The sequence below is a fragment of the Talpa occidentalis genome, unplaced genomic scaffold, assembly GCF_014898055.3.
Source record: "Talpa occidentalis isolate TD23 unplaced genomic scaffold, MPIMG_talOcc4v2.1 talOcc4.17, whole genome shotgun sequence".
In the NCBI taxonomy this organism is placed as follows: Eukaryota; Metazoa; Chordata; class Mammalia; order Eulipotyphla; family Talpidae; genus Talpa; species Talpa occidentalis.
In genome coordinates, this window is record NW_023601754.1 from 44,577,471 (window position 1) to 44,604,894 (window position 27,424).

The window sequence follows — 27,424 nt, forward strand, 5'->3', positions numbered from 1 at the left end:
ACCCCCGCCCCTGCCTTGCTGGCTCCCTGTCCTTCCCACCAGCCTGGCTGTCCTGGGCCGGCCAGGGAATTCCTCCTGGTTCCTGGAAAAAACAACTGGGGCCGAGAGAAAGGCCCTCAGTCTCCCCGGGCGCCCGCCCCCCTCCCTCGGGCCTGGGGGTCTCTCCCGGAGTCAGCCGGCCCGAGGCAGGAAGCCCTGCGGTTTCTGGCTTCTCCCAGGCGGCCTCCGGATCTGGCCCCCGCCCCCCGGCCAACAGCCCAAATATTATTCCGCAGGAGGAGTCGGTGGCAGCGGGAGGAGGCCCAGGCTGAAAGAGGCTTTCAGGGCGGCCAGGCCTGGGGCTTCCTGTCCCCAGGCTCGGGCCTCAGGCCGCCCCAGTGGGGACCTCAGGTGGCCGGAGGGGCGGGGTGTTGTTCTAGGGTCCTGGGGGAGGGTGGGGCCATCCGCCGGGGTGTCTGGTGGCCACTGGCTCGGCTGGCGTGGGCAGGTGTGACCCCCACCCCAGGGACAGCCGGCTGATGTCCAGTGTGGAAAAGTACCACAGCGAGACGTGGGACGCATGGACAGACAGGCGGACGCCAGGGATCAGGGATGGAGGGGTAGCCTTGGGGACATGGAGAGGCCTGGACTGGGACAGCTGGGCCTGGACTCCGCCTGTGGGCCTGAGGTGACAGATGGACCAGGGGCCAAGGGGGGGGCTCCTGGGTGGGGAAACAGGACCCAACAGTGGGCAAAGGGCATCAGAAGACTTGAGATGATATTGATGATGATGGCGACAGTGATGAAATCAACAACTGCAGCAACAATAATAGTAGTGACAGCCGCCCACTGGGTTCCACCAGGTGTCCACATTGTACGAGCCCCTTGCACAACCGCCTGACCCATCATTGCGTTATTGGTGCAACTGAGGCCCGAGGAGGTGAAGCGACTTCAAGTTCACGTCGGGAGTAAGTGGGGCGCTAAGACCTGGGCCCAGGCAGCCTGAGCCAGAGTCCTGCCCTGGGTCACAGGGCTCCTGAGAGCATGGCAGGAGCCCGGGGTCCCAATCCCTCCCCCCTGTTCCCCGCCAGCCACTAGCTGCTGCAGCGGAAGGAGGGGCGGCCCCAGATCCAGCCGCAGCCCAGGGGGTCTCCGAGCGCGTCCCGTGGGGGCGCGCCACGGTTGTCCGCACGTCAGCGGCCCAGGTCTGCGGCTTCTGTGCCCGGGACGTGTCTGGTCAGCGTGTTAGTGCGTGTCGTGTGTGCGCTTGTCAGTCTGCGTCAGTCTGTCGTGGGGTGTACGTGGGTGTTGCTGTGCCTGAGATGTGTGCGTGTCCCTGTCCGTGTGTCCTTGTCTCCTGCCTATCGGTCACCGTGTCCTGAGTCTGTCGCGGTGTCCGTCACAGTGCGTCTCTGTTACTGGCCCCGTGTGTCACCGTGTCTGTCCCCCGATGTGTCACCAGCTCCCTAGGTGTCACCGTGTTACTCACTGCCCAGGCCGCAGGTGGGCGTGTCGGCCCGCTGGTGCCAGCACTGGGGCCCAGCCCATCCCACCGTCGCCTGCTGTGGGCCAGGCTGCCCTGTTTGCAATGCCTGCCCCAGGTAAACACCAAGATCCGGAACCGAGGGCCACCTCCTTCCCCTCCACTCCCTGTCCCTCAACCTGCCCTGGAGTGGGCTGGATCAGAGCACCACAGGCGGGGCCCCCAAACTGCAGAGGCACCCCCCACCACCACCCCAGTGCTGCTCATGGTCACCGGCCTCCTCAGGCCCCCAGCGTTGGCCCAGCCCAGTCTGTCGGCCTCCCTCTGGGTGTCTCCTGGTTTCCTTCTGGTCCTTTCTGCCCTTACTCTCCTCGGGGGTTTCTCTGCAGCTCTGCCTTCCTCTGGAAGGCCCCCTTATTCCCGGCTCTGACTCCTTCTCCCTTCCCAGTGAGGTCAGCTCGGTGCTCCAGCCCCGTCAGTGCTCCGGCCCCGGCCCCGGCGCCGGCAGGCTGCCCCTGCCACTTGCTTACCACCTCTGCCCCTCTCTCGGTCTCTCTCTCACACTTCGTAAGTTTCTCTCCATCTGTCACTGTGTCCCTGGCCTTGGCCACTCCTCTGAGGGTCTCTGAGCCCCCAGCCCCCACCGGAACAGACCTGTGCCATGCCTGGGGGGCAGAAGCGCGTGGCCCCTGGCCCCCGCCCGCTGGTGTATATATAACGATATATATACATATTATTTATATCTGCACCCGGGCAGCAGGGGCAGACACTGGGGCCTTTGTGTAGCCGCTGCCCGCTGCCTGCCCGCCTGCCACTCCTCTCCCTTCGTCCCTGCCGCCCGCCCGCCTCCACTCCCCCCCACAGAAAGGTTCCTGTGGGGCCTGCCAGCTTCCTCTGCCTGAGGTGTGAGTGGGCACGCCACGGGCGAGGCGGACAGGGGGGCCTGGGGGATTTTTCCAGCCCCAGGGAAGCTTTCGGGGTGGGAGGGCCTTCTCACTTCAAGTGCTGTCTGACTCTCTGGGGCTGGTGTCTTTGGGGCTCCCCAGGTCCTTATCTGGCGCATCCCGGGGACTCTGACACCCCTCGGATGCCACGCAGACCTATCTGTAGGTTTGTGTCTTGTTCGCTCAGACCCACACACAGTCACTAAGGGGTCTGTCGGGCCCTGGACGCAGAGAAACGAGATGCTGTCCGATCCAGCACATTCGTTGCCAAGTCCGTCTCAATTGCTCCCTCCTTTCCTCGGTGCTGGAAACCCACCGCCCATTTTGTTAAACAAAGTCCAAAGTCCTTCTCACAGCCTAGCCCCCTCCCCCAAGCTCCCGCACAGCCTCTCTGACCCCCCCCCCCCCCCCCCCCCCCGCCCCCGCCATAGCTGCATGGGCCACCTGGCTGCTTCTGGAACAGACCCAGCAGGCTCCCACCTCAGGGCCTTTGCACATACTATTCCTCTGGGTTGCTCCTCACTGCCTAGCGTCCTTTTCTCAGTGAGCCCTTTCCAACCTCCCTCTTTAAAATAGCAACCCCTGTCATTCTCGATCTCTTTCCCCTGGTCATCTTCTCTTCGCGAGACTTCCACGCCATGGACATCTCGTTTTATGGGTCTGTCTGTATCTGTCACCTGAATGTCAGCTCCAAGAGAAGACCAGCTGCATTCTGTACCCCCCCCAACTCCTGTCTCAACCCGCCGACCCCCAGGGTGATGCTGGGGACACTGTGGTGATTGGCCCTGGCCCAGCCCCAGCGGGGCTCACAGTCTAGCCCTCAGGCAGTCATGAACCAGAATGTGTAGGGTTGGGATAGGGGTGTGCCAGGTCTGAGAGTCCAGAAACAGCACCCGACACAGCCTGGGGGTCTTCCTGGAGGAAGTGTCAGCTCAGCTGAGACTTGGAGGGTGAGCAGGAAAGTTGGGGCAGTCCTGTCACCGGGGACCAGGTCACCAAGACAGACCAAGTCCTGCCTTCCTTCACAGAGCTCGGCCCTTCTCCCCCATCTGAGAACTCTTGAGCTGAGCCATCTGCTTGCCCTCTGTCCCGCCTTCCCAACTCTCAGACATTCTGCCTCTCCATCTCACTCCTCTCTCGCGTCCCTTCTACGTCTCTCATGGGCCACCATCTGTGAAACCCGCCTCAGCCTGCTGACACTTCTCAAATTTTCTTTTCTGAACCCGTTTCCACTTCGTCTCCCTCACCTCCGAGGGTCTCTTGATCAATCTCTCCTGCCTCTCTCTGTCTTTCAGTGCACTGGGCTCTTTCCGTCTCCCTCCATACCTCCATCGTCTCCCATCTTTCCCTGAGTCTCTCTGCATCTGTCTAGTCCTTCTCAAAGCCTCTTCACCTACTCACTGATCCCCAAGTAAACCCAGAACCCCTCTATTCTGGCCCCACCCTCGTGCTGGGGGCAGGGGGACTGAGCCAGCCCCTCACACCCACACAGGTCAGGCCTTCTGCTCTGTTAATGGTTAACCCGACCTCTATCTAGAATACACACTGGCAGGGCTGGGGGTGACTCCCCTACCCCCCACCCACCCACCCACCAGCTGTTCTTAAAGGACCAGGTGTCCTCCGGCCCCCCAACGGGGCCAAGGGCCTTGGTGTCTGGGAGCCTCTAGCGCTGAAGGATGGGGGAGGGGAGATAACCTGCGCTAGCTGGGCCTGCACAGCTGGGTCAGGGGAGGCCGCGAGATCGCCCAGGAGGGGTGCCCAGGCACCGAGCTCCATCCTGGTCTCCCTTGCCCCAGGCTTATCGCCTGGTATATTTAATCAGGGGTGGTTTTCCCAGCCCTGCCCAGAGCACAGGCTGGCAGTGCCAGGGCTGACAGAACACCTGAGGCCTGGCGGCTGGGGGAGGGGCGCAGACCCCTCTGTCCAAGAACTGGCAGGGTAAGAACAGGGGATCCTCCACAAGGGGGGCACAAAGCCCCAGGGGCCCTGATATTTGGGAGTTGGAACAGGCCAGCCTGCGAGGTGTGTGGGTGGCTCAGCGGCGACCCAGAGGCCTGACGGGTCAGGGCGGTAGGGCGCGCCACATGCAGCTGAGATCTGGGGGCCACCTTGGGTGCCGAGCTCACTGTGCTGTGCGAGGCAGGACAGTCATTCCCCGTGTCGGTCCATCCGCCGGCCTTTGCCCCCCCCCCACCCCGCATTCCCCTCTCCTGGAACCTCCAATTCAGGGTAGCGGGGGAGGCCGCAAGACGGGGGCTCGGCTCCCGGGCCGTCCCCTCCCCTTAACCCCTGCTCGGCCGCCGCCGGCCCAGGCCCCGCCCCGTGACGCCAGCGAGCAGGAAGTCCTGGTTAATGATCAGCCCTCCGACAGGTGCGGGGCAAGGCCGCGGGGCACATCAGAGGCGCCGCGGGGGGGGCGCTTTTCACTCAGCTCGTCAGGGTGCCCTGGGGGGGCCACCGCGGAGGCTGAGCTCCCGACGAAGGCGCCAGAAGCCCCGTTCAGGCCGCCCAAGCGCCCGCCTCCCGCGCTCTCGGGCACCACCAGCGGGGAGGAGCGGCCACCTTGCGCCCAGGGACCTGTGCGGGCACCCCATCCTCGGAGACAACGTCCTCTCCTCGGGCAGGGCCCCCGGCAACCTGGCCGCAGTCACCTCCCAGCCGGTCCCTTCCAGGAAGCCCCGGACGCCTCTCCCCGCGCCCCTCGCGGGCGCTGAGTCTCCCACATCCGAGGGACAGGGGACGAGCCAGAAGGGACGCTCTGATCCCCGAGCGGGCTCGCAGCGCCCCTGCCCGAGCCATCCCCTCTCCGAGCCTCAGTTCTGTCACCTGGAAAACGGGCGAGCGGCTGGACCCCGGAGCGCAGACCCGGCCCGCGGGCCGCCCGGGCGGAGGGCGCCACCTGCAGGCCACGGGGCAGCGCCCGCCCCGCGCAGGACCCGCTCCGCCCCGAAGGGGGCGCGGCCGCTCACACGACTAAGGGACCAAGAAGAAAAAAAAAAAAAAACCATCTTTCGTTTTATTGAAGGAGGAAAAAGGGGCGGGAGGAGGGTGGGCAATAAAATGCTTTTGCTTTGTTTATAAAGAGCGAGATTTCAGGAGGCCCCTTCTCGAGGAGGAGGGAACACCTCTCCCCCAACTACAAGCAGCAGCAAAGCCAAGCCAGGGCGGGGAGAGGGAAACCAGAGGGGCCAAGGGACCCCAAGCACCCCCTGGGACACGAGCCACAAGCTTTCTCCCCCCACCCTCAACGCATCTACCCCAGGGGACCCGACTGGGATGAGGAAGGGGGTATGTACACAGGGGGGGCGGCACTGGGCTGGGTGGGGGAGGGAATAATTTACCCGCAGCAGCGGAGGGTGGCGAGGGGCGGGGGCCAGTAGCCTGGCGGCAGTGGCGGCCTAGGGGTCCCGTTCTTTCTTAACCTTGATGTCTCCAGCAAGGATGGTGGCGATCTCGCCCTGCATGAAGGCCCAGGGGACGGAGGAGCCCACCAGCGGGCACTTGTCTCCGCTGGGGCAGTACACCTCCCCGGCGGGGCCCTGCGCCTTGATGAACTCGCGCGAGCAGGGAAAACAGAACTTGTGTCCGGGCACGGAGGGGCACTGGACGAAGTGGGTGTCTTCCAGGCGCTCCCGGCACAGGGTGCAGCACAGGGGGGCCCCCGGGGCGGCCCCCGTGCCGCTTCCACCCCCGCTGACAGCTTCTGCCCCCGCCGTGGGGCTGACTTCTGCCTCGCCGTTTCGGGCCACCAGGCGATGCTGGGCTGGAGGCTGGGCGGTGGAGGAGGCCGCGGGGCTAGCGCCCCCAGCACGCACGGAGCCCCCGCCCCCTCCAGGGTCCTTGGGGGAGTGGCCCAGGGCCTCGGCCACATTCTTCAGGGCGGCGATGGGCGAGGGCACGCCGGGGGTCTCGGCGGAGTAGGGGCCACCGGGCGCCACCCAGTGACGCTGCTGCTGCTCCTCGGTGGTCATCTTCCCCGTGGCCTCGCCCTCGGGCTCAGGGGATGCCTTGCGGCGGCGCGGCGTGGGGGCCAGGTTCCGGGACGGGGCCCGCGGGGGTGGGCCGCACAGAGCCGCCGGGGTGGGCTCCGGGTACTGCTGCGGCAGGGCCTCGGCCGGGGCCGGCTCGCGGAAGCTGCGGACGCCGTCGGTGAGCAGCTCGCCCAGCTGGCGCCACTCCCCGGAGCCGTGCCTGCGTTCATACTCGAGGTACTTGAAGCCCGAGGAGGCCAGCGCCTTGCCCGGCTCCCGCAGGGCATCGTGAAACATCTGGCGGGCCACAGCCAGGACGCCGGCGTACACGTTGCCAGAGCCGCAGGGGTATTCGGTGAAGAGCTTCAGCTCGAACTCGTAGCCCGGCGGGCGCGCAGTGGCGTCGAAGGCGAACACCCGCCCCACCAGCCCGTGATCCTTCTTGAAGCGGACGTTGAAGGGGCGCAGGCGGACAGCGCCAGCAGCTGCTCCCGCACCGCCTTGGGGCGCCCGTGCCACTCCTCCGCCCGGCCCCGCATGGCCTCGTTCAGTTCTGCCAGACAGTCCGCGTTCCTCTGCTGCTTCTCCTTCTCGAAATCCGAGCCGAAGACCGGACGGGCAGGACTCAAGCCGGGCGCCAGCGTCAGGCCTCGGCTCCCCAGGCCAGACACCGCAGCTGCCAGCAGCCCGGGGGGCACCAGGCCGGGCATGGAGCCCAGCAGGGCCCTCCGCGCGCCCTCCGCCACGACGTCCTCGCGGCCCAGCCCATTGGCCAGGCGGGACCCCAGCGTGTACTCCAGGGCGGGCGACGGCAGCGGCAGGCGGCCGGGCGCCGCGGCCCTGTCGTAGCGGTCCTGGCCCGAGACGCCGCCGCCCGTCCCCGACGGCTGGGCCTGCGCCGGCGGCGGCGGCAGCTGCGAGCCCTGCGCGGCCGAGGCGGCCAGGTCCTTGGGCGCGGGGTGCTTGAGCGCGGGGGGCCCGGGCGAGCGCCCCTCGGGCAGCACGTGGCTGCGCTTGAGCTGGCGCGCCGCGTCGATGAGCAGCTCGATGCGATCCGCGCCCTCGAAATTCACGCAGCCGCGGCACACGGCCTCGCTGAAGTCCCACACCATGGCCCACGGCATCTTGGGCAGGTCGCACAGGTAGCACCACTGGCGGCGCGACGCCTGCACCGACGCCATCGCCCCGCGCGCCGCGGGCCCCGCGCCCCCCCCGCGCCGCCGCCGCCGCGGGCCGCCCGCGTCCCCGGAACCGCGCGCGCCGCGGCCGGGCCTCCTCCGGCGCGGCCTCCCCGCGGGGCCAGGCCCGGCCCCCTCCCCGCCCCCTGGGCCCGGAGCCTCGTTCCTCACGCCCGCCTCCGCGCGCGGGCGGGCAGAGCGCGTCGGCGCCCCCGCGCGGTCCCGGCTCCCGGCGAGGCGCGCAGCTCCGGCCCCGCGATGGGCCGCGGGCGCCGCCGCCGCCTCGGGCTCCCGCCGCCGCCGCCGCCGCCGCTGCAACGGCCGCCGCCGCCTCCACCTCCTTCTGCCCCAGAGGCCGCTTCGCAGGGAAAGTTACATAACGCGCGGGCAAAGCCTTCTGGGAAATGTAGTCCCGCCGCGGCCGGCTCTTAAAGGGGACGGCGCGCGGCGGCCCCGGGCGCCGCATCGCCGCGGCTCATGCCCCCGCGGTCCTCGCCGCGCGCGGCCAGCTCGGCCGGCTCCGCGGGGCGCGGGGGCGGGCGCGGGCGGGGCCGGGGCACGGACGGGCAGAACTACCTCCGAGTCAGAAGTGCACGGGCGGGCCGGGCCTCCGGCGTCCAGTTGCGGCGCCGAGTCGCTGTGCAGCCCCGGGCAGGCGTCTCGGCCTCTCTGAGGCGCGCCCCCGCCCCCGGGAGGGAGCCAATGGCCGGCTCGGAAGGCGGCCGCGTCTGGGGCGGGGCGCGGGGGCCCTGATTGGACGGCTTCGGGGTGGGGAGCTGTCAACTGAGTAGCGGTGCGGCTTGTCCACTTGGCACTTCTTCCCCAGAACCTTGGGCACGAGCCTCGACGGGGCGCGGAAGCCAGAGCGAGGAGGACGCAGGCCTCGGGGCCAAGCCCCTGCCTCAGCCGCCCGACGGCTGCAGCTCGGCGGCGGCAGCGCCTCCCGCGTGCTCTGGGGCCCAAAGGGTTACAGCAGCGGGCTCGCGGCCCCCCCCAACTGCACTACACTTCCCGAGATGCTCTTTGGGGCGAACCACCTGACGCACTTCCGCTGTCTGGGAGGTTGGGGGGGCTCCCGGATACGCACTGTCTGTTCTTCCCTCGAAAAAACTTCTAGGGGGTTATTAGCGGTTTCTGCTTTGAGCCCGGGGTGGGGGCATCCTCCCCCTCTACTGCACCCTAATTTGGGGGAAGGCAAGGCGGTCAGGGATGGCGAGCGCGGGAGGGGGGCTGCGGGGAGAGTTCGCAGCCGACCACCTTTCTTCAACCTTGAGTGCTGCCTGTTAGGTCCAGCCGGGCTTTAGGGTCCCCCATGATGAGGGGCTCCCAGGCGTGAGGAACAGTGCGAGGTGGGCTGGGCGGAAGGGGAGGCAGGTTCTGACCCACATCAGCCTCTTCCTCTCTCTAGACGTGGATAAAGCGCAAAAATATTTGAACGACTTGCCAGAGTTCCTTTCATTAGTGGCTTCCAGACTAATCAGAGGCTGCCTTGCTTCCGTCCCCACCCCCAAGCCACTGCAATCATTTAGCTCTGATTGCTACCCAAACTTCAGTCTTGGCTTCACCATCTTACTTCCCACCTGTATTATTCCTTACCATTTTGCAATTGACTCGCTGAAGGACGACTTTGGCCTCATCCTTAGCAGTGTCAACTGCATAAACATGGGTTTTATGGACTAGCCACGTTAAAAAATTTTAAACTACATGTAGGGCCATTAGCAAAGCCATCCATGTGTCACCTGAAATTGCCTGTGCAGGCCTCCCTGGTGGCATAAGGGGTTATGTCTCAGCATTATGAATCTATTGCAGCACGAATTTTGAGTTTGATCTCTGGCCAGGGAGTTGACCCACAAGGCACAGCAGACCTCTCCTGTCTCCCCCACTGCTCCCCTCAGCAGTGTAGTTCAGTGGATCCACCTGTTCTGCTCCCTACTCTGTCTCTGGTGAATCCTCTCAGGCCCTGCACCTCTGGTGTACACCTCAGCTCTGCATGCATAAATAAAATAAATCTTTAAAAATAAAATAAAATGGTTTTTGTGCTATTTAGTAAACATGAGAGTCCAGGTCTGGCCAGAGCTGGCTTCAGGTGGATTGGGTTGGCCCTGACCAGTCCAGAGCAAATCCCCAAACTTCCTAGGAAAAAAATGGGAGACCCTGAGAGTCTGCCTTTAAGTGCCTTCAGGTTAAAATGCAAACATGCATAAAAATGCTCAGCAAGATGCCCAGCCCACACACAGAGCGTGCTAAGTGATTGTTGCTTTTTAAGCCTCTTCCATGGGGCAGGGGTTGGGGGGGGGGTGTTGGGCTGGGGGATGCTGAGGACACCACAGTGGTTTTGAGACTGGCTCGGGCCTTGCCCTGGCTCAGCCTGGTGACAGAAGCTGAGGTTTAATTTAAATTGATGCAAATGATGATTCAACTTTTTTTTTTACAACTGCTAGGGAGAGAGGGGTGTTGGGGTGGCTTTCTCCAGATCCATGGGAACTGCGACCTGATGGAGGAACAGCATCTGGCTGGAGAAGGTAAAGACACCTCAATCTCTCTGCCGGTCTTCCAGATGAGGACGATGAAGGTCCAGCATAGAACCAAGGCAGCTCCCAAGACAGCCCCCTGGCTGAGCTGGGCCCTAGTCCAAGCTGGTGGTTATCTGGTTTGTTACCAGGTACAACAGGTTTGAGAACAAGAGAACCAGCACCTGCAGGGGCAGTGAGAGGGAAATGGGCCATGAACAGATAAAGGCACTTGTTCCTTCAGCAACACTGAAAAAGCAGCACAGGATACTGGGAGGAACTGGGCAGCAGACCCCTCTTAGCCTGGGGAGGGGCCCCAGCATATTCCGGAGGAGGGGACACCTGGGCTGGTACCCCAAGGCTGTAGTAAAAATAAGTTTATTGTCATCTCGTCACCACTGGGGAGCAAGGAGTGGCTGAGCTCTGGAGGTCAGAGACCGCAGGGGAGGCAGAGGGCCCAACCTATAGCCCCCCAGTAAGAACTCCACCCCCGCTCCCTAGGGTATCCTCTATGTCCTCCAACTTCTGATTTGTCCCGCAACCCCAACCCACTCCAAAGTCTGGATGGGGGAGGGGGTGGGAAGGCCCCCGCGGGTCATTCTCTTCAAGTCAAGACCAGGAATTGTGAGGGCAGGGGGATGTGCAGACCCGGGGTTCCCTCCGCAGTCCACAAAGGGCCTTATAAATAACATAAAGTCGATGGCTTTGAAGTCAAGGTTCAGGGAAGCAGCCAGGCAGACAGCGCTGTACTGGAGAAGGGCTGGGGGGGCCCATGAAGAGGCTCCCCGAGAATCAGGCACTAACTAGTACAGGGAATGGGGTGCTTGTGCCCCTGCAGCAGGGAGCCAGGGTGCGGCCGGGCTGGGGAAGGTGCAAGGCCCCCCTCCGTGGGCTAAGCTGGGGGAGGAGGCGCAGGCAGGAGCGCAGACAAGCTCAACCCCAAAGGCAGATTTCATGGGGTTTTCCATCGCCCCCGTCTCTTCCTTGTGGGAAAACCTTTCCTCCTCTTGTGTGGAGGGGAGTCAGGGGAAGGCAGTGGGGCTGGGGGTGCCCGGGGGCCCCCCTCCTCGCTCCTAGGGGCCATGATCACCCCCCTGGCTGCCACCCCGGCCCTGTCCACAACAGTAGCCACCACGGACACGGGCTCTGGGGTGGCCTCCACCTTGGGGGCGGGTGGGGGCGGCACAGCAGGTCTGGGGGATGGGGGCGGGGGTGGGGGCAGAGGCGGGGGCAATGGGTCGACTTGGGTTCCAGGCAGGAGGGGCAGCAGGGCGCTGAGGGCCTCGCTCAGCTTGGCCAGTCCCTGCCGGAGGGTGCCAGCCAGCTCCCGGATGGCGTTGGCCGTCTCCTGCTGGGCCCGAAGGAAGTCCAGGGAGGGCTCTGGGGCCGAGGGCACAGGCTGCGGCAGCGGAGGGGGTGGAGGGCTGGGGGGCGAGGGAGCCGCTTGGACCTGCTGTGGAGGCTGAGGTGGCGGCGGTGGAGGGGCCGGGGGCGGTGGTGACAAGGCCAGGCGGGGCAGCTGGACCGTCTTCTGGAGGGCCGGAGGGGGTGGGGACTCACGCTCCTTGGAGGGCGGGCAGCCCCCTTCCTGGGGCTTGCAGGAGGTTCGGGCCCAGGGCTCTGGGCTGCTGGAGTCCCCCTTGCTGTGGGCTGGGTTATCTGTGGAGACAGAGACATAGTCAGGTGTCTGCGCCCCAGCCATGCCCAGGGCCAGCCCTGACACACCAAAGACCAAGCGCGCTTCACACAGGCCAAGGCCAGGCTCTGCACCGCGGAGGGGGCAAAATCCTAGCGGCCCTCACCAGCCCAGGGGGAACCAGGGTCCCGGAGACCCCAGTGGATCCAGGCAGCCCCCGTCTTATTCTCACTTAAAAGCCAACCTTCTGGAAGGCTCTGAATCATCCTGCTAGTGTCCCCCTGGCCCCATGCTCAGACCCCACTGCTGGATCCTGGGGAGACCCCGGGGGCCTGAAGAGAGGCGGGATGGCCCCCACAGTGGGGGACTTCAAGGGCTAAGGAGGAGCTCTCTCTAACCAGGAGGGCAGGCTTCCCTCTCTGCTCTGCTGGCTCCCTGGCTCCCCCAGCCTGGGATCTCAATCTGCGTGCGGAGGCTCCCAGGTTGCCCAGCCCGGCCTGAAGCTCTCCCTGCAGCCCTGTGTTCAGCGCATCGCTTCATCTTCGGGTCTTACCCCAGACTCACCAGCCCAGAACTGAGCAGCTGGCCCTCCCAGCCCGCTCCCGTGCCCCCCTCCCTGGGCCACCCCCTTCAAGATGGCTGGCAGCTCCACGCTGGTAGCCGCTGCGGCCACAAACTTCCACTCTTCTCTCTCCCAGGACACCCTCCAACACCATCGGCCTCCAAATTAATCCAACATCCTCCTCTGTGCACCTCCACGGCCCCCGCTCTGGTTCCACCACCAGCACCTCCCGCCTGGGCTGTGGCAGGTGCCCTGCCAGCCTGTTCCCCACCTGAGCCTCGGGGGCCCAACTAAATTAGCCCTCAGCTCTGCTACGAGGCGGCAGCTGCGCACAAAGAACCACCTCTCTGCTCCATGTCTATGAAACGTCCCCAGCAGGGCAGTGTCCAGAGACAGAGTAGATCAGCGGTTGCCCGGGGCCGGGCAGAGATGGGGGCGCGAGGGCCATGAAGCCAGGGGGTGTGGGGCTTTCACTGCAGAGCACAGAGATGCTTTAAGGGGGACGGCAGTGATGGCTGCACGACCCCACGATGCCCCGAAAGTCACCGGGTGAGCGCTATGGCAACAACTGCGCTCACAAAGTTGTTGGAGAAAAATTCAAACCAGATATGGCCTTTGTCTACTCAAAATCTTCCAGCGGCTTCTATTTGATTCAGAGACAAGGAAAGTCTCTGAGGGCCCAAGGCGCTGCACGATCTACCCTCCATCACTCCTCAGACCATCTCCTCTCTCTCACATTTCCCTCCTTTCTCTCTTTCTCATCTCTTTCCATGTTTTTCTCTCTCACTAGGTCACTTGGTTCCAGCCACACAGCCTTTTTGTTCATCCTCAAACACACTAGGACTGGTCCTGCCTCAGGGCCTTTGCACTTGCTGCTTCCGCCACCTAAAATGGTTTTTCCGTGGACACCTACCCTGGCTCCACTGCCCTCCTCCGCTCCCCAGGCTCTGCTCAAACTTGGCCTCCCTGGAAAGACCTTCCTTGCCACTGTCGCAAGCAGCCTCCGTCTCTAGCCTCCTCTCTCGTGCCCCTACCTGATTTATTGCCTGTATCTCCACCTGCCTGGGATGGATCTGTGCTCGGTGCCTGCTCCTCCTGAAGGCAGCCCCCTCAGACACTGCTCTTTTTGGAGCGCTGAGAAAAATGTCCAGCACAAAATCGTTTCCTTTCCTGAGAAAAGAACTGTGGCTTCCAGGGAAGGCAGCACTGGTGCTGGAGCAGGAGACTCTTGCTGCTCCCCGACCCCTCCCGAGGGGTGCTTTCTTCCCTCATCCTTGCCTTGAGGGCCCGTGCCCAAGCTGTCCCCTCCACCGGGATCCCTCCACCTGCTATGGCCAGGTCGCAAGTCAGTGTTCCTTCCTCAGAGAAGCCTGCCACCTGCTCCTAAAATCAGATCACCCTGTACTTCTGTCTCAAAACCAGCAGTGCCCTTGAGCCCTGAAAGCAGGGCACCCAGCCTCCCTGGGCTGCAGGAGGCAGGGGAGGCTGGGAGAGCTGCTAACCAGAGCTAACACTCTCCCCTGGTTAAGACACTAGCATGCCTCCCAGAAGCCCGTGAGAGAAAGTTCAAAGTGCTGGCAACCCGTGCTTAACTCTTTTCCTGGTCAGGCCCTGCGTGAGGGGACCAAGCTCTCCTCCTACATTGTCTTACCAGGACTTCGCGGCCCTTCTCTCAGGTAGGTGCTGTCTCTGTTGGCAACAGCCCATTCTACAGATGAGGTGGCTTGAGGCCCAGAGGGTGGCACAGAGCTGGGTGATGGAATAGGAGGAATTTGAACCTGGACAGTCCCAGGGTACAGAGCTTTTTGCACTACCCCTTGACCAGGGGGCTGTGGGCAGGAGGGGAGCCAGTGTCCCTCAGAAGGGGACTAGAAATTGAAGCTGCTTGGAGTCTCTCCAGTGTCATCATCAAGGATACTTCCGGCAGCCCCAGACCCTGTTGCTGGCCTTCAATTACAGCAGTTCCTTTATTACACAGAGGATAATCTCTCTGTGAGATTCTAATCAAGGATGCTTTCAGGATAGCGCTGCCTCAGGGCCTTTGCACCTGCTCTTTTCGCTGGCTAGAGTACTCTTCCCTAGCTATCCATAGCTCCATCTCCCTTTTCAGTTTTCTGCTCAAATTCCACTTCCTCAGAGAAGCCCTCCCTGACAACCCTATCTGTAAATCACTTCCCTCTGAATGTTTTATTTTTCCTTCCCAGTTTTTCTCACCTCCTGGTATATGATTTGTTTGGGGAGTTACTTGTTTTATCGTCTTGTCTCCTAGAACTGGAATGCCGGCTCCATAAGGGGAATTGTCTGTTTTGCGACTGTTTTTCCAGCGCCTGCCACAGTGCGTGCCTTGGCATGGGTGCTCAGTATTTGTTGAGTCAGTGAATGAGGGAAGGAAGGGGTTGTAGAGCTTTTGAAAAAATAAACTGCCATCTCTGCTCTGGTTCAATGGGTCCGTTTCACGGCTACGAACACAGAAGTTTGATTCATATTGAGAACACAAACCCCACAGTGATTGTGTCTCTCTCCTGGTTAAGACACTAGCATGCCTCTCAGATGCCCTCAAGATAAAGTTCAAAGTGCTGACCTTCACTTACAAACCACGCGTGCTCTAATTCTGGCATGACATTAAATCTCAGTCAATAGTAACTGTTACTGCCAGACCATCAATAGCCTGGTAGTTGAGTTAGGTATCTGGGCTGTGTGCTGGACACAACCTGTATTCCAGTCCCACTGTGACCTTGGGTGGGTGAATGAACCTCTCTGATTCCAAGATCCTGAGCTGCCTTAGTTGATCATGTCCATGTCCCTCCCTTTTCTCAAGCCCTCCCCAAGGCACTCCAAGTAAAATTCAAACTCCTTGCCTCAAGCTAAAAGCCTTGCGTGGGCTGATCTTTGCTGACCTCTAGGACCTCATCTCAAAATATTTCCTTACTTCAATTTTTCCACTCTCCTTCCCTCTCACTGCCCCAATGGGCAAACTTTTTTCAGCTTCCTAAATTGGCTAAACTTTCTTTTTCTTTTTTTTTTTTTTAAAGATTTATTTATTTATTTATACAAGCACTGGGTACAGTCAGAAGCGCAGGAGGGTGAGAGAATTCACCAGAGCCAGAGCAGGGAGCACAACAGGCAGACTGACAAAGTTCACTACTGAGGGGACAGCGGGCGGGGATTGAACCGGTGCTGCAGAGGCTGTGGGCAGCTTCGCAGCCCAGCGCTCAACCGCTGTGTCACCAGGGAGGCCCAGCTAAGCTTTCTTGCCTCCAAGTCACTACACTACTATTTCTTCTAGATTTCCCACTTTTTCATCCCTACTCTTTGCATCTACGTGCTGACATTGCCTCCTCCAGGAAGCCCTCCCTGACTTTCCAGGCTTGGTCAGGCGTACCCTCAGGACCCCTACAGCTCAGGTCTACATGCTCTGAATCATCACTGTCTTGCATGTATCTGTGCCCTCCCCCTACTGGACCGGGAGCCCCAGGAGGGCAGGGATGAGGTGATGTCAGTCATCACTGTGTCCCCAACGCTGCCCAGCAACACAGGGCAGGTGCCCTGATAACAGCTGTAGAAGAAATCACCTGGGGTCAAGGCTAAGTGAGAAATCTTGGTACTCAGCTCTCCTACCTCAGGGAAAGTCACCAAACCTCCCTAATGTTTGATTTATAAAATGGTCAAATGTCAGGTACCTCACAGCACCGGTTACCAAATCAAGAAATAAGTGAGTCCAGAATTCAGAAGCTGCCCTCCTAAGCACTGCGTGCATATCAACTCACTCAATCTTCACAACTCCTGCGGTGAGGACTATTTTCTCTCTCCATTCCACAGAGGCAGCACCTGAACTGCAGTCCCGGACTCAAAATGACACCGCTGAGCGGCAGCGCTGAGCCTGGCGCCCAGACAGCCCGCCTCCAGCGTCCCTGGGATCCCACCCGGGCCTCAGAGATCTGGGTTCCATTTCTGCCTCTGACAGTCACGAGCGGTGCGCGGGCTGCAAGCCATTCCACTTTCCTGACCCTCACTTTCCCCAGGTGTCAACGTGGAAGACAGCGGCCGCCACGGGAGGCCTGGAGTAGGCGCAATGAGGGCTTGGAACGGCGCCAGCCCGCCGGGCACACAGCGCTCGGTGATGGTTCGCGCTTGCTCCGGTGCCGGGAAAGGGACTCACCTGCCCGTCGGTCCTCCCTGCGGTCTTCCAGCAACACATAGCGCTGAGCGCAGGCACTCGGGGCCGGCGGCTGCGAGGAAGCGGCCGCGGGGGGCTGTTCGGCCCCTGCACCGGCTCCCGGCCCCGCCACACCCGGCCCCAGGATGGCAAAGATGGTCTCCTCCTCCGCGGAGAAGGCGTCCTCGGCTGCAGGCCCCGCGCCCTGCGTGGAGTGCGGCACGCGGGCCAGCTTCTCCTTGGTGCGGCGCTTGAAGTCGTTCCACCGCTTCTGCACCTCCTGGCCGGTGCGTTTCCAGCTGGTGATGCCGTTGATCTTGGCGGCGATGCCGTCCCACACGCGCCGCCGCTCGGCCACGCTCACCCGACGGCTCTGCGCGCCGTACAGCTGCGGGTAGTGGGCGCGGACCTCACGGATCAGGATCTGGTTCTCCTCGAACGAGAAGCGCGGCTTGCGCAGCCGGGTGGTCTCTTCCGCCTCGCCCGCCGCCGCCGAGGCCATGGCGCCCCCCGACGCCGCCGTCCGGCCGCCTGGCGCATGGGGGGCGCCGGCGCTGCGGGCACAGGGCGCACGGCGCTGGCGGGGATCCGGCGTCCCCGCGCCGCCCGCCCGCCCCCCCCCCCCGCCGCCCCGACACCGGCTAGGTCCCCCCGGCCCGGGGTGGGGCGAAGGGCGGACGGGGGCGCCGCGCCGCCGGGGGGCCGCGAGCGCCTATTAATAGCTGACCCCGCCGGGCGCTCGTCTGGGGCGTCGCGCGGCGCAAAGTGCCTCGCCTAGGAGTTGCTGGAAATCGGGGGAGGGTCTCGAGAGGTGGGGGGATGAGGAAGAGCGGAACAAGAGGGGGTGTCCGCAGGAGTTAAAGCAGAATGGGGGCATGGGAACGCGAAATGGGAGCATGGGGGTGTCTCGGAGGTCGCGGGGAAGGGGAGGCGAGGCGAGGGGACGCTGAAGGGGCTGCAGCAGGGAGTCCGGAGCACAGGCGCGCGCCGGGGGTGCCGCGGCAACGGGACGCCGCTGAGGCCGATGTTTCTGGGGGTCCCCAGAGGGGATTCCGGGAATAATGGTGAGTTGGGGGTTCCGAGGACGGCGGAGGCGCCGGGACTATGAAATACTAGGGGATCGGGGTCTGCGGGGATTGGGGGAGTTCTGGGAATTGCCAGGAATTAAGGGGGGCTTCAGGGGTAGTGGGGATCCTGCACGAGGAGGGGACAACGGAGGTTACGGGGGACTCTGGGAAGAGTGAGGGGAGCCGAGGGGGGCACCGAGTCGGGCCGCGAGTCACTCACCGGCGCAGCCGCAGCCCCCGCCTGCCCGTCGGTCAAGGCTCGGGCTTCTGCGGCCTCTTCCCTCCGCCCCCCGCCTCGCTCCCTCCCGACCCGGGGCCCCGCCCCCGACCGCTCAGCGACCAAGGCGCAGGCGCACCTGCTCCCCGCCGGCCCCCAACGCCCGGACCGCCGGGCTTTCACGCCCCTCCCACGGCGCAAGCGCAGAAGCGCCCTCTGCTGGCCTCCAGGAGCGGGCCCCAGGTGCGCAGGCGCAAAGCTAGCTCTGCGCTCGCGCCCCCCGCCTTTTCATGCCGCGACGGCGCACGCGCGAAACTCGGCCCCACGCTTGCGTGCTCCCAGCGCCCGGCTCGCGGGGGTACCCGCGCCTCCGGCCCGGCGCGGGCGTAGCGGTCCTTGGCGGAGGCGGGAGAGACGCTCGAGAGCTGGAACCGAGCGGCGTTCCCCCTTTCGGACTGCCTGCCAGTCTGCCCAGCCCCCTAACTATCCACGTGTCTTTCTTCGGGAGCTACGGGAGGGAGGAGGCTCTGGAGGGAAGCGCTTCGTTTCCTTGACAACGGCGTGGGAGGGGTGTGGGGGACGTGAGAAAGCGGGTTGCCACCCCCTCAGACCCGCCCCAGTGCGGGGTGGCTCCGGATCTGCGAACCCTGCAGGGGCGGGGCACCCCGGGGATACTCCGCCCCGGGCGGGGTGCGGTTACCACGACAACGCATCCACCTTCCAACCTTCCAGCCTTGGCCGTCCCTCCAGCACGCACAGCTTTACGTCATGGCGCAGGGAGAGGGAGTTTCTCGGTGGGTGAGGAGGGTGATCCTGACGCCAGTGAGACTTGAAGCAAATGTGCGGAGGCAGGTATGAATGGAGACTGCACTGGGTGAGCCGAAGGCAGGGTGATTGGGTGAAGCTGGGCCGAGACATTGTGGGTCAGCATCCCGCAGCATCGTCAAGGTCACTAACAAAGGTGCTTCATTCGTCTATTCAACAACTATTATTTTAGTATATGTGCTGCCGAAGCGAGCACTATTCAACAACTATTGACCGCCTGCATGGTCTCAGATGCAGAGAACAGGAAAGACAAAAATCTATGCCCTCATGAGCTCACCTTGGGAGAATCAGACGACTAATAAAAAAGACATTAAGTGAAGAAGTGATGTATATGATGAAGAAAACGGAAGTAGGAGCAGGGTTGGGGAAGATGGCTGTTGTGCATGTGCCTGTAGTTTTAAAATAAGGTGGCTTTGGGAGGCTCCCTGGAAAGGGAAGACTTGGGTGCGGACCAGGAGGTGAGGGAGGAAGTACAGCCAGAGCTGGGTCTTGCCTGCTTTATTCTAGGAACAGGGAGAGAAGGGTGGGCTGGGGTGGAGGGAGCCACATCCAGAGTAAGGACTTTGGCTTTCACATGAGGTGACAGCCATGGGGGGTCCTGAGCAGAGGAAGGTTTGTTTGGACTCTGGTATTTAATATAATTCCTTTAGGGGCCTCCCTGGTGGCCTAGGGTTAAGTTCCAGTGCTGTCACCACTGAGTTAGATCCCTGGCCAGGGAGCTGACGCACATGGCGTGGCAGACATCTCCTGTCTCCCTGCTGCTCCCCTCAGCAGTGGATTTCAGTCAATCTGCCTGTACTGCTCCCCTGTCTCTGGTGAATCCTCTCACCACCACCCTCCCCACACCTCTAGACTACACCCCAATTCTTCTACACAAAAATGAAAATAAAATTTAAAAAAAGAATTCCTTTGGGAACTGATTTGAAGGAGCAAGTTTGGAAGCCGGGTGCCCAGTGAGGTGGGGCCACCAATGGCTGAGGTGGGGGGTGGGGTGGGGGGGTAGCTCTCAGAGGTCAAGGTCTGGGGGTGGGAGTCAAGAAGCCTTTCTAGGGCATTATTTTTGCAACTGTGTGTCTTGACCCACTGGTAGGTGCCCCAAATAATTATTGCAACTAGGAGTCAATAGACAAACCAAATAGAACAGAGTAGCATTCAACAGTGGAACCAAATAGAGCAGAAGCAGCATGTGCTGAGATAGGGGCTCACCTGCAGGAATTTTGGTTTCAGTTCTGGAAGCTCAGAGATGATGGAGACACACCTCAAGGGTAGTAGGAATTGCTTGGCCCAGGAGCCAGCTTGCCTGGGTCCAGCTGCCCCCTTCCTGGGTGGCAACCTATGTGCCTATTCTGAGCCCGGGAACTGTGCTCTGACCTGAGTGCTCTCCATCTGTGTGGCTCTCCCTGGGTTCTGGGTTCCTGGAGGGGGACAAAAAAAGGAGATGAAGGAGGCTCTGGAGTGTGAGCAGCCCTTCAGCATCTGGCCTCAAAGCACCCACGCCTGCAGGGCCCCATCACCTCCCCTCGAGCTCTCTGTCCCTAGTCTTCTCTGGAGCCACATGCAGGCTGGGACGCAGCTCTGCTCTCAGCCCACAGCTGAGACCGCAGCTGCATCCCTCCCATCCCCATCTCTGACGTCACGTCACTGTCTTCCCTCTCTGTGCCTCTCTGCTCTCTCTTTGCGATCATTTGCTATTGAGGTAACATTGGTTTCTAGCATTTTCTCAGTGCCAGGTGTGCGGCATTACAACTTTTTTAAAAAAGATTTTTTTTTTTTTGTATTTATGCATATAGAACTGGGGGATGGGTCAGAGGTGCAGGAGGTGAGAGGATTCACCAGAGACAGAGCAGGGAGCAGAGCAGCACCCAACTCCTAGGCCCCCATGAGATGTGCTTTCTCTAGTGGGTTATGACTCACAGGAGGGGAACCCCTCCTTCCAGAGCCGGCATGAGCACAAGGCAGACGAGACAGGGAGTGGGGCCCTATAGGAGGGGGGTGCCCATCTGGCTGAAACAGGGAGAACAGCAGACAGCACAGCACCCACCTTTTGGAAAAGGACCTAGGCGCAGAAGTCCTGAGGGTGTTTGCTTCTCTGTACTCTCGGCAGTCAGGCGTGGATTTCAGAGACTAAGAAAGCACCACACAGGTCAAGTTCTCACGGAGGTCTGCAGGATTCAGATTCCAAGTCTCTGGCCCCCTTGGGTGTGGGAGGTGAGAGGATTCACCAGAGACAGAGTAGGGAGCAGAACAGGCGAATTGGCTGAAGTACACTGCTGAGGGGAGCAGCGGGTAGAGGTGATATCACTGAGACTTAACCCCCACGCCACCAGGGAGGCCCTGATCTTACCTGTCACTTAGCTGGCTGGCTGCCTGCTCCTTCCCACGGCTGCCAGGGGTCAGTTCCGCCTCAGGGCCTGGGAAGGCTGTGTCTGCCACCTGAATACCTTCCCCTCCCCCACACCCTCAGTTCCCTCAATTCTTTGGACTCTGCTCCTGCCAGAATTATCAGCTCCATGAGGGCAGGGGGTCTCCTCTGCTTTGCTCAGGCCAGCGCCTGACCAAGGTAGTGCTCGCTGTTCATGGAATAGAGCAAAAGCAGCCCTGATATTACAGGCAACATTTCACATACAAATGTGTCTCCCTGGGGCAGAGGCCTTCCTTTTCATGACCTCTCCAGCAGGCTCTGGGAGTCCAAGATTAAGAACTCCCACAAAGTTGCTGTTCGGCTGGGATGGGCCCCTTGGACAAAGCTAGAGGAAGGGCCAGAAAGGGAATCTGGGGTCAAGGTAGAGGCTGGAGAGACTTGGGGAACCAGATCACCGTGACCCATGTGGGAGGATGTCTGGAGGAGGCCCAGGGCCCCTCTGCTGTGCTTCCTGTTCCCCATGGTGTGGGTGGCATGTGCCAGGCCCCTGGCCAGTCTGCCACCCACCCCCAGCCTCCTGGGCGGGGCCAGGTGAGAAGACAAACATTCTGGGTGATTGCAAAGATAACCAGAAACTCTTTATTCAGCAGCCCCCAGTTCCCTGGGGCCCCTGAACCCTGAGCCCAAACCCAAACAACTTAAAATCCGACTGGGGCCACTTCTTTGCCCCTAAAATAAAATCTAGGCAGGTGCCATTTCCATCCAGGCACTAAGGCCCCTTTCCGTGCTGAGCTTCCTTCACTTAACAGCTGGAGGATGAAAAAATAAAGGAGGAAAAAAACCAACCTGGAGCAAACGTTCGTGATTTGGGGGCGGTGGGTGGGAGGTGGCCCGCTGGAGCCCTCTCAGAGGGGGGAAGCATCCTCAGTGATGTGGGTGCTTTGCGGGTGGGGGTGTGAAGGGGCGCGGGCAGCGGGAATGAACAAGGGGAAAAACAAGCGGAGAGAGATGAAGGGTGTCCGCTCAACCCAAGTCTGCACCCTGAGATAGGCCTGCTTGCGAAGACCGGGGTGCCCTTGCCGTGCGCCCCTCCCTCCGCCAATTCCTGGCGGACCGATGCGGGAGCTGGGAGGATCCGGCTGTCCAAGATGCTACGGCGGGTCTGCGGGCAGAGGAGCCGGACCGGGTCTGCAGCCCGTCTGGACGTCCTTGTGCCGGATGCGCCGAGTTGGCCGTGTTCCCTGTCGCCAGGTCCTCAGCGTGGGCCTGGGAGAGCCCAGTGGGGTGTGTAGGTCCAAGGAGTCTTGGATTCCACAAGGAATGGACACCCCCCCCCCACCAAGGGGGCTGGGGAGTCAAAGGGGCAGGACTGGTGTCACCAGCGGGCCCAGAAGGTCTAGGGATCCCAGGGCTGGGCAGCCCCAGAGGGTGGAGGTCCGGCTGCAGCAAGAATCCAGGCACCCCCAGGACAGAGCCCCGGGGTCAAAGTCCGAGAGGCAGGGTGGTCTGGCTCCCCAGCAGCGTCCATTGTCAGGATCCAGCCTCCATGGAGCTCTGGCTGCTGGGTGAGTTGGGGGGAGAGTCCAGGAACTTGGTAGGGACTGAAGCAGGAGGGTTTGGGGCGGGGTATGGGGGTGGCAGCCCCAGGCCTCAGCGCTTGACCTTGCGGCCAGCTGAATTTCGCCCGCTGCGGCGGTAGAGGGACTGCTGGCCACCGTTGAGCGGGCAGTACTTGAGCGTGTGGGCCTGGCCGCCCGTGGCCCCGCACAGGGGACACACGTAGTGCCGCAGGATGGGACACGTCACCACGCCCTCCGGGGTCTTCAGCCGGTGCGAGGAGTAGACGTGACGGGACTCCCCGTTGTGCTTGCAGAAATTGCACAGGGTGCCCAGGGTCCCGCTGGCTCCCCGCTCTGCTGGCCCTGATTCCTGCCCCGGTGGGGGCCCAGGGTTGGGCCCCCCCATCTCCGGGGCCTCCAGCCTTTGCCCCCAGCTCCGGCTCAGTGCCAGCACCACCTGGTTCAGGTTGAAGTAGTCCTTCCACATGTCGAAGGGCAGAAGCTGCATGGCACCCAGGGGTGGGCGGTGGGTAGCTACTGAGAAGCCAGAGCCGGGGGCCGGTGGATGGGAGCAGCAGGTTGTTTTCTGGAGCAGAGAGGAACTGTACCCCCCCCCCCTTTTATACCTCAAAGACCCTCTAAGCAAAGGTGGAGCTTAGGATTTAAAGGGCCCACTCCCTAATGGTGACTCCCATTTTTTTTTTTTAAAGATTTATTTATTTATTTATACAAGCACTGGGTACAGTCAGAAGCGCGGGAGGGTGAGAGAATTCACCAGAGCCAGAGCGGGGAGCAGAGCAGGCAGAAGGACCGAAGTACACTGCTGAGGGGAGCAGCGGGCGGCAGGAGAGGTCTGCGCGCCATGTGGGACCCTCGCCCGGCAGCCGGGGATCAAACCGGCGCTGCAGAGGCTGAGGGCAGCTTCGCAACCCAGTGCTCAATCGCCGCGCCACCGGGGAGGCCCGACTCCCATTTGACTGTAATGCCGTATGGGGATCTGGAAGGAGGTCAGCCCCTGGGCACCTGCTCTGCCCAAGGTGCTCCATGACCTCCACAAAAGGCCTGTCCCCCTCCCTGAGCCTCAGTGTCCCTGTCTGTTCAGTAAGTTTCCATGTCTACAAGTGCCCCCCACCCCCACCCTCCCTTACTCTAAGGCTGGGGGCCTGCTCCCTCCAGATCCCACAGGGCCCTTCCTAGTGATATCAGAGGGGGAAACTCATTGGCCCAGAGTCACATATCACGCAAGTGGGAGAGCCAGGATTCTAAGCCAGGTTTGCAGGACTCCCAAATTAATGCTTCCTCTCTCTCTTCTGAATAAAGACCCAGTTTTTCATCATGTCCTGAACTAAGAGCCATTTATCCAGCACATCGTTATTCCATACAGGCTACCGCATTCAATGCTACATAAAACATGATCTCTGGAGGGGATGGGCACAGTCATTTCCATTTTATAGAGAAGTATTCGAGGCCCAGAGAGGTTGAGGTATATACTCAAGGTCACACAGCAGGGCAATGGCACTCTTGAATTTACACCCAGGTCTGGCGCCAGTAACTTAGGAGCAAGCTTGGCACAGTTTCACTTAGGATGCCCGTACCCTGGCCCTGGGCATCCTCCCAAACCATTCCTCAGCTCCAAGACCAAGCGAACACCTGGCTTCCTGCCCACACCACCTCCAGGAAGTCTTCCTCTGCTATTGTTCCATTGTTTTCTTGAACATTCAACGCACAGCCATCGAGACCCCTTGTGTTGGGCCCTGGAAACTCAACAAGGACCTTGACTTCTTTGTGTCTGTTTGGTGAGTAACTGACCCAAAGGGAAATGATGAGCAAATGAAAACACCATGAACTCTCAAGAACTGATTACCTTGGGCCTCCCTGGTGGCACAGGCAGTTGAGCACAGCGTCGTGAAGCTGTTCACAGCCTCTGCAGTGCCAGTTTGATCCCCACTGGCCTCGGAGCAACTCTCGGAGCAACATGGCGAGCAGATGTCTCCTGTCTTGCCCGCTACTCCCCTCAGCAGCGTATTTCGTCAGCCTGCCTGTTCTGTTCCCCGCTCTGTCTCTGGTGAATCCTTTCACCCTCTCGCACATCTGGCCTGTACCCCGGTTCTTGTATAAATAAAATAAATCTTAAAAAAAAAACCAACCGATTACCTACAGACAGGGACACATTGAGAGAGGCTGGGCTGGGGGAGGTGACCTGGAAGCTGAGCCCGCAAATTAGAACCTTCCAGGAAGAGGAAGACCAGATACTAAAGCCTTAAAGTCTGGGGACCACAGGGAGCTTGGGGTGGTGAGAACAGAGGGAGGGTCCCAAGATGAGCTGGGTGGTAGGGCGAGAATCCCATCAGACGGTGGCTCTCTCCCCCTTGGGATGTTTTGGAAATGGAGTGGGCCTTTGGGGTTTGCTGCAGTGATTGGTGGTGAGACTGGACTAGAGTCTAGGACCGGGGATGCCAGCTGTCTCAACAGTTCCTACCACCAGGTTCTGGCCTGCCCCCTACTTAACATTCTAGTGCCCCACTGGCCATCGTGCACGTAGAAAAACCCATCCTGTGGACCTGAGCCTAGATCCTTGCTGGGTTTTACATCTAAATGGGAAGCGCTTCTCCCATATGTATAGCTGCACTGACTTTTCCTGGAATGCAATGCTGTGTCCATCACAGTCTGCCTGTCCTCGGTTATGCTGGGAACTTTCCCCAAGCTGCTGACTCTTTCTAGAAGGCACCTCACCCCAGGCAGTGCTGACCACGGCAACCATCCAGTCAACGCTCCGTTGGGGAGTGTGGTGTAGACGCTAGTATCTGCCCAGTGAGATATGTTGAGCCGTGTCTGAGATTGTCTACATGGAAGCAGATGATTGTTTTATCATACATACCTGACTTTTTTTTTTCTCCTTCGTTACTCAGTTAAGACATGATATTGATTTTTGAAAATAAAAGCTGTGCGTTAGTGGGCTAGATTTCCCGTGTGTTTCATGTCAGAATACTAGGGCATTTCAAACTGTTATATAAAGTGTGTGTTGGATCTCATGGGATTAAGGACTAGTGATGTAGGCCAAGGTCAGCCCATTGGCCAAATTGTCTCCTCCTCCAGGAAGCCCTCCGGAGCCCCAGGCTGGGTCAGCCAACTCTCCTGGGCGATGCCATCCCAGCCCTGCCTACTCTAGTACTGACTGAGAATTGGTCTGTTTCTTTCCCTCTGGACTATGAGCCCCAAGGGCAGAGCTGTATTAAGGGTGTTCCCACACCCTTTATGGTTCTCCTATCCCTTATCCTTCATCCCTTCCCTGAGCTAAGTATCATTGTTATTCCTGATTTACAAAGGCAGCAACTGTTCAGAGAGGTTCAGTCACTTTCTATGGTCACACAGGCGGCAGGCCTGGGTCCGCTATGTCCAGCATCTTTGCCCTACACTGTTGCCTTAGATAGCCTCAATAAATACTCATCAATGGAATGAACAAATAAGTGAATACATGTAAGAGCTACAAGGGGTCTCCCGGGTCGCCTGGACCAGCTCACCCCACTTTGTTATTTTACAGATGTGGAAGATCAGAAGAATTCACATTTCAGTCTCTCAAAACCCCGGTTCCTGGCCAAGGTCCCAGATTCACATGCACACCAAGCACTTCCTAGAAACCTGTTAGGAAAAGCACAGGTATGTGCATGTGATGGGCTGTGAGGTTCTCTGCCTGTTCACCTCCCCAAGGAGGCAAGGCGGATCTCTGTCGCATGAGGTTGGGGACACTGGGCCAGGCAGCAGGATGACTTGAGCACTCACCCCCCCCCACATTTTAGGAGGTGGACAATACCGTGGCTTGCCATCAGTGCTCAGCCCCAGGTTCAAGCTTTGTTCTGCCACCCACACGCTGAGCAGTCCCGGACTTACTGCTTAGCTTCTCCAAGCCTTGGTTTCCCCACCTGTCAAGTGAGCACGAGGCCAGCACACTTGCCCAAAGCAAGGACTCTGACTGTGGTTGTGCATAGCACAGAACCTGGCGTGGGATGTTTCATTAAATGTTAATTAATAAAAAGAAAAAAGAATAAAAATGTTAAATCATAGTTAAGATACAATGAATTCAATTCCCTTAAGGACACTAACTGAGCATCTCTTGGTCCCTGGCCCAGGTCCCCAGAATCATGAACCTGCCCAGCTCTGACATGCTGACCTCTGCCTGTGCCATCTCGAAATCCACCCCAGCCCCTGTAGGGTCTGTTCATAGCCTCATTTTGCAGATGAGCAGTGGGAGGCTCAGGTCAGGGCGCTTGTCTGCGGCTGTGTGGACAGTGAGTGGTCGGCTGGAGCTCAAACCCGGGCCCCAGGACATCCACCCCCGGTAAGAGCCTGGTCAGCAGAAACCAGGGTTGCGTGGAGGGACTTGCCAGGTGTAGGGACAGAAGGAGGAGGGAAAGTAGGAAGGATGGGGTGTCTGAGCCACAGAGATGAGACTTGTGGACCATGGATGTCACAGGGAAGGAACAAGTTCAGAAGCAGGAGCCAGGACGGACCTGGAGGCCACTGGACCACGTGCTTCCCACAAAAGCCACAGCTGATGCCTTCGGAGGGGAGTGTGACCCCCCTGTGCTGCAAGGCTGCCCTGGGGCTGGTCACTGTGGCTGTGGCATCTGCTGGGGGTCTGAAGCAGCTGAGGAGAGGCAAGGCAACAAGGTGGATCGACTGAAATCCACTGCTGAGGGGAGCAGCGGGAGACAGGAGAGGTCGGCTGTGCCTTGTGGGTAGCTCCCTGGCCAGGATGGAACTCTTGCTGCAGCGGCTGGGGATAGCTCCATAGTGCTCAGACTGAACCCCTTGAGCCAGCAAGGAGGCCACCATATGTTACTTTTTCTTGACTCCTTTTTTTCCTAGTTGTTTTCTTCTCAGACTCTGTTTGGAGAGCAGGGCACCTTTCCTCCACCCCCGCACTCTCACCCTCCTGTTTTATTGGGTGAGTCACTGACCGTTGGGGCTCCTCAGA

General features: G+C 60.7%; 3 protein-coding genes across 3 annotated transcripts; all 3 read right to left on the reverse strand.

The window, feature by feature from the left end:
- Positions 1-5,399: 5,399 nt before the first annotated feature.
- IRF2BP1 (interferon regulatory factor 2 binding protein 1) lies at positions 5,400-7,561 on the reverse strand. Its single transcript, XM_037518184.2, is given in 2 exon segments — positions 5,400-6,841; positions 6,844-7,561. Coding segments are annotated over 2 exon segments (1,752 nt in total). The 5' UTR covers positions 7,559-7,561; the 3' UTR covers positions 5,400-5,804.
- A 2,319-nt stretch (positions 7,562-9,880) lies between these two features.
- On the reverse strand, positions 9,881-16,921 carry MYPOP (Myb related transcription factor, partner of profilin). The gene is made up of 2 exons (XM_037516810.1): positions 16,423-16,921; positions 9,881-11,724 (listed from the first exon to the last, which is right to left on the reverse strand). Exons 1-2 carry the CDS (start codon positions 16,919-16,921, stop codon positions 11,018-11,020), a joined length of 1,206 nt encoding a protein of 401 aa, XP_037372707.1. The 3' UTR covers positions 9,881-11,017.
- Positions 16,922-22,540: 5,619 nt separating this feature from the next.
- Positions 22,541-22,957, reverse strand: NANOS2 (nanos C2HC-type zinc finger 2). The gene has a single exon (XM_037518185.1). It carries the CDS (start codon positions 22,955-22,957, stop codon positions 22,541-22,543), a length of 417 nt encoding a protein of 138 aa, XP_037374082.1.
- Positions 22,958-27,424: the final 4,467 nt, after the last annotated feature.